At 37.8% G+C, this 10363-nt stretch overlaps 1 protein-coding gene across 2 annotated transcripts; it reads left to right on the top strand.

Annotated features, from left to right (window-relative positions):
• Nucleotides 1-1057: 1057 nt before the first annotated feature.
• etnppl (ethanolamine-phosphate phospho-lyase) lies at nucleotides 1058-8099 on the top strand. 2 transcript variants are annotated; one of them, XM_008435840.2, is made up of 13 exons: nucleotides 1058-1199; nucleotides 1500-1618; nucleotides 1868-2027; nucleotides 3567-3641; nucleotides 3762-3855; nucleotides 4584-4700; nucleotides 5145-5227; nucleotides 5358-5583; nucleotides 5755-5909; nucleotides 6382-6471; nucleotides 7310-7440; nucleotides 7514-7581; nucleotides 7681-8099. In XM_008435840.2, exons 1-13 carry the CDS (start codon nucleotides 1087-1089, stop codon nucleotides 7771-7773), a joined length of 1524 nt encoding a protein of 507 aa, XP_008434062.1. In that variant the 5' UTR covers nucleotides 1058-1086; the 3' UTR covers nucleotides 7774-8099. The 2 variants fall into 2 exon arrangements, with proteins under 2 accessions (XP_008434062.1, XP_008434063.1); XM_008435841.2 differs by lacking the exon at nucleotides 6382-6471.
• Nucleotides 8100-10363: the final 2264 nt, after the last annotated feature.

Genomic DNA, 10363 nt, shown 5'->3' with positions numbered 1-10363 from the left:
AAATGTGCGCTAGTGCGAGAAATAGCTATTCATTTTTTAATTTTTTGAAGTTTTTAGAATGTAAAACGACAAAAATTCACAGAAACTGGGGAACTACTGAACAACGTCACATTTTCTGATGGGATTAACTGAATTTAAAAGTAGTTAACATTTTTAGATAAGCTTAACTACAATTATATGTTTACATTAGACTAAAAAGAGAAAATACATGTTGATAAAAAAAACAGTTTATTGTTCCTTACTATTGTATTTTCAATTTATTAGCCATTTTTCCTGTGTATTTTGTTGTATTAAATATTCTAATGCACACATTGTCAGGAACCGGTGTGTAACTAAAAGAAGCACAAAAGTGCCTCTTTCTATCGATTTATTCATTCTGTCTTTATGATCCACTTTTATTTATTAAATCACTATTACCTTCCAGATATTTTAGTTAAGGATATATAACTTGTAACTATAATGCATTTTTAGGATATGTTAAAGCTGCCAGAAATCACCTACAAATCCAGACATTTGAGACCACATCTAAAACCACTAACTGTTTTAACAGTTAAAATACATTCTTCAATATTTACATGGAAACTATCTCAGCACTACTTCAGAGGGTCTTTTTTTTACACTCTTATTTCCAGTCAGCACTAGGGGAAATGAATGGTGTTTTCAGATAGTATGTTGAGTAACATTGCACCAAGACAGTTAAGTTTCCAAAGCTGTCTTTTCTTTTTAATATTCTAGATATGCTTTACAAAAGAATATGCCATTTCTTCCTGAATAATTTTAAGCCTTTCTATTCTGTGGATAGGTTAATCAAAGAACACTGACCCATAACTAGGCGTTCACTACATATCACTAGAGAAATAGATTGCACACCATTTGTAAACAAAATGTGAAGAGGTCATTTCATTTTCCTCTTTTATTTTTATTTTTTAATTTTTATTATTATTTTCAATTTTACCTCTATTTTTGTCTACGTGACCTCTCTGGCTTTCCATACCTTTGTCAGACTTCGATAACAGCGCGAGCAGCTGTTCTCGTGCCCTCCCCGTGTGCGCGCGCGCGCGCGCGTTGAGAACTCCTTACAGGTGTATGTTGGCTGGAGCAGATGGTGCTCGACCAGTTTATCTGTTGCATGACAGAAAGATGTCGCTTGACGGACTGCAGAAAAAGAAAACGATAGACTTGAGAAAGAAGCACATTGGGTAAGACATACTATTTTGATAAGACTGCAGAAGTTGGAGAACTTACAGAAACGACAGTCTGATTATGTAGCGCATTAAAGAAAAGAAAATGTTTGTCTATCACCTTATCATCATTATTACATCTACCAAGAATTAATGCAGCCATTCTAAAGTTATTTGCTTATAAACTTAATTTTAAATGATTTGCGTAGGGCATTACTACTGTGTGGTTACCTTTTTGCTAGCATATGTTTTATGTTAAAGTGCTGAATCTGAGGGGATTCGCCTGTATTGTTGCAACAATTGTTTGTTCCTCTGCAGACCATCGTGTAAGATCTTCTTCAGCCATGACCCCATCAAGATTGTAAAAGCCAAAGGTCAGTATATGTATGACGAAAATGGACAGCGCTACTTAGACTGCATCAACAATGTGGCTCACGGTAAGCATAAAAATATATAACATACTTATAAAGTATAAAAAAAAAAAAAGTCTAGTTCTTGAGATTCTGAAATGATCTTTATGCAATTGTACCACAACAGGAAATTACTGCAATATGTAATGCAACAACAACAACAACAAAAAATAAACTATTAGTAGATTCTGTTCGTTTCCCCCCCCCCATAATTATCTGGTTTAATTTTCATGGTTGTCTGTCTAAGTTTGATTTAGACCTCCTGTTTTTAACCAGTGGGCCACTGTCACCCAGACGTGGTGAAGGCAGGAGCTGAGCAGATGGGATTACTGAACACCAACACCCGGTTCTTGCATGACAACCTGGTACTGTATGCCCAGAGGCTGCAAGCGACCCTGCCAGACAAGTTGTCTGTGTGCTACTTTGTCAACTCAGGGTAAAATATATCCAGACATATTTATCCACACCTGAAACAAAGGCGTTACCAACAGTCAGACCTGTTTTTTCACTTGGCTGTATGCGTGGTTCAGAAGGTTCTAGGGATCCTCGCTTTATGAAAACGTTAGTATTATACTTATGTATAAAACATTTACATTTTCTCCTGTTAGCATAAGTTACATACATTTGAAAACCTTTAGTTAATAAACATTTTATGGTGCAAAGGTCTTTTGGTTTACTGTATTGCAGACGTGAACAAAGCAAGGATAAGCTGCACACTCAGCATTAGTCGCTTCCTAAAGGTCTTGATTTATCAAATTGATCGAGGTCGCCATGGTTACTTATTTACACCACTTTTCTACAGTACCGCAGCATTGACCGTCTGAATTATCTAGACGGAGGTAATTATGCTTTTGATAACAATCCATAAACCCTAAATACTACACTGAAGGCATATCAGCAATGTTAAGTTATAAACTTGACATGAAAGATTCCTCCTAAAGGTCTTAAGAGGCAAAAAAACTGAGCTTATATGAACTGACAGACTTTGTTCTAACAGCTGGCAGTAGATGCAAAAGTATTTTAAGAAAAAAAAACTCCTTTTTTTGTGCTGCAACCATAAATTACAATTATAATTTCCCTGAGAGAAAATCCCAAAGGGATTAATAAAGCTTAATAAAGCTTCCACCTAATCTAATCTGTCTTCACTGCTTTTATTAAGATTCTGTGTGTTGGAGCATAAAATGTGAAGAGGAAGAAACTCTGAAAGGTGTGATGCGTTTCAACGTGGAGATGTGTTTCAGAGAATAGATTTCTGCCTCACACGGCGATTGGCATGTCAGTCAAAAAGTTTCAGTTTTGTCCTCATATGACCGGAGCACAATCTTTCACACGTTTGCTGTGTGAAGATCGCAAACAGAACGTCTTGCTTTGCACGTCGTCCGATTGAAAGCTTCTCCCACCCGAGCTGTGGATGTCTGCAGCTTCTCCTAACTTTCAGGAACCTTTTGGCTACTTCTGCTCTCTTTGTCAGTTTAGGTGGATGGTCATGTCTTATAGGAGGTTTGCAGTTGTACCATCTCAGTAAAAATAGATGGATAGATTTCACACCTTTACTTGTAAAATAGAACGTGAAAAGCGTGCATGACTTTTCTTGCGCTGCGTATTGGTTTATCACAAAAAATCTAATGGTTTATTCCTCTTAAAATTGAAATTTTAAGAGGAACAAACAGTTTTGTACAGTATTACAAATATACTATTAATAGAGGTAGATAACCTGCAATTTTAATCTGGAGTTTTAGAAGTATGAATAATTTAAAACCCCCCTTTTCAGGCTCTAAGAGTGCATTAACATTTGTCTGTTTATTTCTTTTTGCACAATTCAGTCAGAATGAATGAATGAATAAATGGATGGGCGTTCGCCTCAGCTGCCCTTGCATTGGGAGATGAAATAACACGCTGCGAATGACGTCCGTGAGGCTTCACCTGTGTGTTTTGTGGTGACTGAGTAACTCAATGTAACCCTTTGCCCCGTCAGCTCTGAAGCCAACGACCTGGCCCTCCGACTTGCATGGCAGTTCACAGGGAACAAAGATATCATAACACTGGAAAAGTAAGAGCCACCGTATCTCAGTCCTGATGTGACAAAGCAGCCACGTCTTCTTATACCTCTGATTCATAGCACTGAGGTTTGACGCGAGAGCTCTGAGCTGTTTGCTCTGTCTGCCTGCAGTGCGTACCACGGCCATGTGTCATCGCTCATCGACATTAGTCCTTATAAGTTCCACCAGCTGTCAGATGCTGAGCAGAGTCAGTTCGTCCACGTGGTGAGTGGGGTTTTGCTCTCACCTTCCGCCTGCCTGCACGCTATTAAAACCCCATAGCTTTGCTCTGCTCTGCTGTGTTTTGACAGGCTGCTGAGTTTTCAGCACACGCGCGAGTGGAGAGAAGATAGAAAAAGACAGAAGATTAAAAAAACAAAAATGCATCCAAAACTCTTTTTACCCTAAGCTAAATAAAATTAAAAAAACCTCTTTTTCTAAATTTGTTTTGATAACTTTTATTTGGTTGAAGTATTGCTCTTTTGGACAATTTATTCCCTCTGGTTTTGGGTGCCTGGGTTATATTTATATGAACTACGAGAGCGTTTCATTTTCTTTTGGGGTAAATAAATAATTTTTTCATAGAATTTAAATAATACAGATAAAAAAAAATATGACTGAATAAATTCTATTTTCCAAGTTTGACAGCTTGTTCTCCACATTTTCGATGGCTTTCTTTGGTCTTTGGATGCTTTTAACTAAATTACAGCAGCTAACCATATCCATAGCTTCTAAACCTCAAAATGAAACAATGATGTAGCACTCTGTCACAAAAATGCAATTTAAATTCGGTACACACTCCCAGACAGAAGCGAGGCCAACAGCAGCATATATGTATTCCCACAACAAGGAATAAAATAGAAATAAATGTGTTCGTTTGCAGATTAACACAGAAAAACACAGAAAACACAAGTAAGTAATACATTGTATTCTCCATACCAATTTCCACACAGGCTCCAAGCCCAGATGTGTACAGAGGCAAATACCGTGCAGACCGTCCTGACGCCGCTGCAGCGTATGCAGATGAAGTCAAAGACATAATAGAGAAAGTCCATATAAAAGGACATAAGGTATAGTTCATGTCTAATGTTTTTGTATGCTTCGACTAACATTGCATAGCGTCTGAAGTAAATTATTTCTTCGCACAAAATGACCATTATGTTTTGGTTTGTTTGACTCTGGACTAATATTTTGCAACAAAAGAAATGTTGAAGCTTTCTTTAAAATGTTTTCCTCTGATTTAATTAAATACCAGGCGGTATTATGTATTTATTTTATTTCTTTTGGATGAAACAGCATGAAAGCTTTGCTACCATTCGATCTGATGACGTACAGTAACATTGAAGCATAAACCTCCCAGCCACAATCTTATTTAGCCCAGTCAAGTGAAAAACCAAATCAGCAGACTTGATAGCGGGAGGCGTTCGGGGTCAAAGACGACGGGAACCGTTCTATTTGCCGCTTATCAGCCTGGCTGCAGATATGTGGAGCCGATATGCTTTTCTCTTGGGCAGATTGCTGCTTTTATTGCCGAATCGCTGCAGAGTTGTGGCGGGCAGGTCATCCCCCCAGTGGGTTACTTCCAGCAAGTGGCTGAGTATGTATCCAGCATTAGTGTTTGTGTTTACACTGATAGCTGTAGTGTCACTGACCGTGTTTGATATCAAGTCTGCCCTAATTTGCTGAATGTACGACTAAGTCTGAATAAACTCTCTTCTCCTCCACAGGCACGTCCGCAAAGCAGGAGGTGTTTTTATTGCCGATGAGGTTCAGGTGGGTTTCGGCAGAGTTGGCTCTCGGTTCTGGGCCTTCCAGCTTCAGGGCGACGACTTTGTGCCTGATATCGTCACAATGGGGAAGCCTATTGGCAACGGCCACCCCATGTCATGTGTGGTCACGACCAGGGAAGTGGCCGAGGCCTTTTTATCATCTGGAATGGAGTACTTCAACACAGTAAGAGCTTATTTTAAGAATAAAGGGAAAATTAAAGCAACTCAAGTACTGGATGTTAGATTTTTTTTTTTGGCTCTGTTTTATGGAATGAAATTATGTTGCAAAAAAAAAAAAACTCATTGAAGATACTTAAATGAATATGTAAAACCTAGTATGTATTAATACTTTTAGTTTGGCGGGAACCCCGTGTCCTGCGCCGTTGGCCTGGCCGTCCTGGATGTGATTGAGAAAGAGGATCTGCAGGGAAACGCGCTGCGCGTTGGCCAGTACCTCACTAATGTGCTGGAGAAACAAAAGGAGAAGCATCCGCTGATTGGAGACATCAGGTGAGGCAAAGCCCGACTCCAAAGCGCCAAGTAATCCGTGGCTTCGCGAGAAAATATATCATTCTCTCTTTTCTTGAAATAGAATCAAGTGAGCTGGGGAATTCCCGTTCTTTATAACACCTTTTAAATAGGTGTTATACTTAACACCTATTTACATTTTACAAAAATGTAAAATGTATGTTTTATATTTTTGCAAATTAATTAAGATTGTTCAAATTAACATAAGACTAAAGAGCTCGTACATGACATTTCTCATAGATACGCACACTTTGCACCACTTTTCTTCACTAGACATCAGAGGCTCCAAAGGAAAGTTGATTTATTACAATTAGGTAGAAAATCAAACATGTTCTCGATTACTTTATATTTTTAATGGCCTGTAAGACATCATACAAGAATGTAAGTAAAAATATAATTTTAACAATTTTCAGCAATGGCTTCAAGGCTAAAACGAAGGTGTCGCTCTCTGCAGGGGGCGTGGCCTGTTTGTTGGGGTGGAGCTGGTGAAGGACAGAGTGAAGCTCACTCCGGCTACGGCTGAAGCCCAGGAGGTCATTTATAAGTAAGACTTAAGGTCTCAGTCTTGTTTTTCTGAGGTCAAAAACAGACGTATGTCACAGAATCTACATGAAAAGTCTGAACATTTTCATTTGCAGAAAGTGAGGAGAATTAGACGATCAGTACTTAACAGATAAGACAGGATGGACAGAAGTTGTTGACTGCTACCAGTTAACTTTGTCTTTAAGGCAGATAAGCTGAATGTTCAGATTGTAAGAGCAAAAATGCCACAACTAACAACCATAAAAACACTGTCGCTCGCTGCATGAAGCTGGCATTCAATGATGTTTCACAGATTTTGGGGGGAAGATTTGTTGGTGCTAATTCCAGTGACAAAATAAAACAACAGTGATTATTCCAAATGCTTACTGCACAGTATGTACATGTTTATTGTACATACACAAGACGCTTTACATGAAATCAGTCACATATACATTCACACTGACGACAGCAAGCTACTGGATTGCAGTCACAGCTGTCTTTATTGAGAAACACAAACATAACCAGCTGACATATTAACTCAGGTAGAACCTTCTTAACACACATGCTTAGCAACTGTCATTTTAAAATGGCATTACCTACAGAAGAGTGGTAGATGGTTCTCCTTGAGCTTCAACACCAGTCTGGGTCTTCTTTACTTTTCTCTTGCTTACAATTGTAAGCAAGAGTTAAGTACTGGGCCCTTCTTTCAGCAAGCTGAGCAGCAGTGCTCAGTAAGATGTGGAGCATATTTTAGTTCAGTGAAGAAAACTAAGCAGTTGATTACGCTAAAGATGTAATGCCATCAAATGCTGTTTGCCTGTTTAAATAACCACAGAGAGTGAAATACTGAATATTTCCAGATTAAAGGAGCAGCACGTCCTTTTAAGCGCCGATGGACCTCATCGTAATGTGCTGAAATTCAAGCCCCCGTTGTGTTTCACCACGGAGGATGCTGACCTGGTGGTGGAGAAGCTCGACCCCATTCTTACAGGTATTTGTTTACTAGCTGCAGCTGTTCTGCGAATGCGTTCAGAGGTATCATGTTGCTACTTCCTTCATTCCAGAGCTGGAGGAAGCGTTAGGCTTGAAGGCAAACGATTCAGCAAATACAGAACATGAAAAGAGGAGAAAGGTAAGCTGTGTCCTACCAACTCTGCCAAGGTTTTTTTTTTTTTTTTACCTGACGAGTCGGCCTTTAATTGCTTTGATTTGTGCTTCATTTCTTCACAAGCTGTCAACAGATGAAAATGGGCACGGCGGGTTAAATCACAGCAACGAAGGAGTCCAAGAACAAACAAGACGAAGGAAACGGATGAAAACATAAAGATGACTAAAAGCATTTATAGGAATTGGATAAAAATGCCTCAAGATTATTTTTTTACACAAATGAAGTTGCAGCATCTTCTCAGGTGTTGGAATCAGACTATCTTGTTGGATAAAAAGAAGAAAACTATCATGTCATCTAATGTTTTAAATGTCTATTAAATCATATGTGTGTATGAAAATACTACATGGTACTTTGGCAACAAAACACCTCATTTCTCTTTATGAATATATGAAATATTTGTATGAACCAGTGAACACAGTTATATTCCGTCATAGAAAATAGTATTTAATTTGACATTTGAATTAAAAAAGGGAATTTTTAAACCTAGTGTTCTGTTTTCTTAATGTGTACCAGCTCTGTTTCTATGTGGTACTGAATCTCCACCAAACAGGGACACTGTTTGACAAATCTTCAATTATTTACCAACGTTTCCATGTTCCGCAGTCTGAATTCAGCTCCAAGCGTGTTACTTGGATGTGACACTGTTATCATTTTTGTTTTTGCAAATGGAAAACGGAAATGCGGTGTGCATATTCAGTCCCTTTACAACTTTCTCCAACCACATCCCTTTGGGTCTAACCAAAATTAGTCAATAGAATCCAACTGTTTGTAATTTACACTCGACAAATTAGAATTTAGGAAGCTACATCTAAAGTGCAGCTCAGGAATTCAGAGAGGAAAGCACGTCACCTGATATTTGATGCATACAGTGGTGAAAACAAGTGCTGCGTGTTTTCACACATTTCAAAGGGCCTGTTGATGTAAATTTGACTCCAGACCCTCAATATCCACCCATACAAAGACATTAAAACAAAAGAGTTCATAAATGATGTGCATTAAAGTGGAATGGCACAGGGGAATAAAGTTAGTCCTTTTTTGGCAATGACAAAAAGGACAACTTAAAGGTGTTTTAAGGTTGGCAACAAAACACCTCTCTCCTCTTTATAAATATACCTTTTAACACCTCCAGTGTGAAGAAACTGGCACAGTTCAACACAAATTCTTAAAGCTCCTTTAGTGACAAACTGCTACATCCTAAGTGCACAAAGGAGCATTACAGTAGATCATTCCTCCCAACATCTGTTAAACTTTATAACCTTCACTGCTTTGCTGCTGTTGTGCCGGAATTGCCTCATTATGGGAGAATAAAATAATGTATTTTCTAAACCACGATGCTTCCACCTTCCAACGTTTCTCCTGACTTGCGTTTTTGTGCTTATGTGTATTTCAACATCCAGATTATGGCAGCAGTGGTGATCAATGGAACATTTGGAGTTTAGTAAAATGCTTTACAGTAAGCCGAGACAGCACTTTGCTTTTATCCATCATGCTTCTTTCAGCAATAGAAATCCTTTCTACAGGAAATCAGTTCGTACTACATTAGCTCATGTCACATGACAGGGAACAGGATTGGTTTTTAAGTACAGATGAATTTCAGGTCTTTTCTTTACTTTTTATTTTGAACACTTATCGCCATAAGTTATTCCATTTTATAACACATATTTTATGGACAGTACTGCCAAATACTTCTTTTCTAAGAAATATGCAGATTTTTCTGGATGTTAAAGTCCAACTAACAACCTATTTTGACTTTGCCAAAGTACATGGAAGAAACATGGAAGAATTCTGGAAATCTATAGTCAGATGAGACTGACATCAATAGGTTTAATCGAAGTATTTCCCTATATGTCAACAACAGATGATACACACTCTAGGGTGTAAAATATGGAAGTCTGACTTAGTTGATACGAGTGTATAAATTGTAAATCACTGCCAAGGATTCTAAAAGTACCTTAGTCAAGAGTTTTGAATCAAGAGATTCAGATTGTTTCCAGATGATTGATTGTGCCATTAAAAGGAAAAGTAGAGAGGAATTACTGATACAATGTTACTTTCATGTCATGTGGCAGACATTGTTTCTTTTGGAAGCTATAAATCCAATGTTTATTTTTCTACCAGATAGAAAAATAAACCTGCCAACTCAAATGTAGTTATTAAAGGTGAATGCCTTTTTATATCATGTTCTTACAAAAGGGTCGCAAAAAAAAAAACTCCTAGATTTTTGTTTGAGGCCATAACTGATTTTGGAGTTATGAATTTATTCAAAAGCTTGTTATACTAAGCCTGGTGTTAAAGTTACCAGAGGACATCTGTATTTGTTATTTTTCCCAACCGTCGCAAGCAAAACTGGCCTTTTACAGTGAAGACAACTGAACACCACCCCCACCTTGTGGATGAAATGCGACAGTACACATTTGATGTACATTAAATGAAAAAGGCTACTCAAAAGATGCTACCATCAATATGCCAGATATCAATAAAGGAAAAAGGGTCATTTCTGATAAGTGTAAATACTGAACCTTTTTTTGCATTAATTAGATGTATCAAAACTAGCTACCAACATTTTCAGTTAATAAATGCACAAACAGGATTTCCTTTAATACATTAGTTTTGAGCTTAATTTAATGACCCATATGGAAATAATCTTTTTTTCTCTTAGATTTAGACATCTTGTCAAAGATCAAAACATGTTTTCTCTTTTGTTTAACAAGCCGTCATAATTCCATCCTTTGCTATAAAGGCAGGT

The sequence above is a fragment of the Poecilia reticulata genome, linkage group LG18 (genome assembly GCF_000633615.1).
Source record: "Poecilia reticulata strain Guanapo linkage group LG18, Guppy_female_1.0+MT, whole genome shotgun sequence".
In the NCBI taxonomy this organism is placed as follows: domain Eukaryota; kingdom Metazoa; phylum Chordata; class Actinopteri; order Cyprinodontiformes; family Poeciliidae; genus Poecilia; species Poecilia reticulata.
This window is presented reverse-complemented; position numbering and strand designations above follow the sequence as displayed.

Coding starts and splice junctions, on each gene's coding strand:
- etnppl (XM_008435840.2), top strand. CDS start 1,087: ATGTTGGCTGGAGCAGATGGTGCTCGACCAGTTTATCTGTTGCATGAC. Junction 3,856..4,583: donor AGAGTCAGTTCGTCCACGTG/GTGAGTGGGGTT, acceptor ATTTCCACACAG/GCTCCAAGCCCAGATGTGTA. Junction 6,472..7,309: donor GCCCAGGAGGTCATTTATAA/GTAAGACTTAAG, acceptor GAATATTTCCAG/ATTAAAGGAGCAGCACGTCC.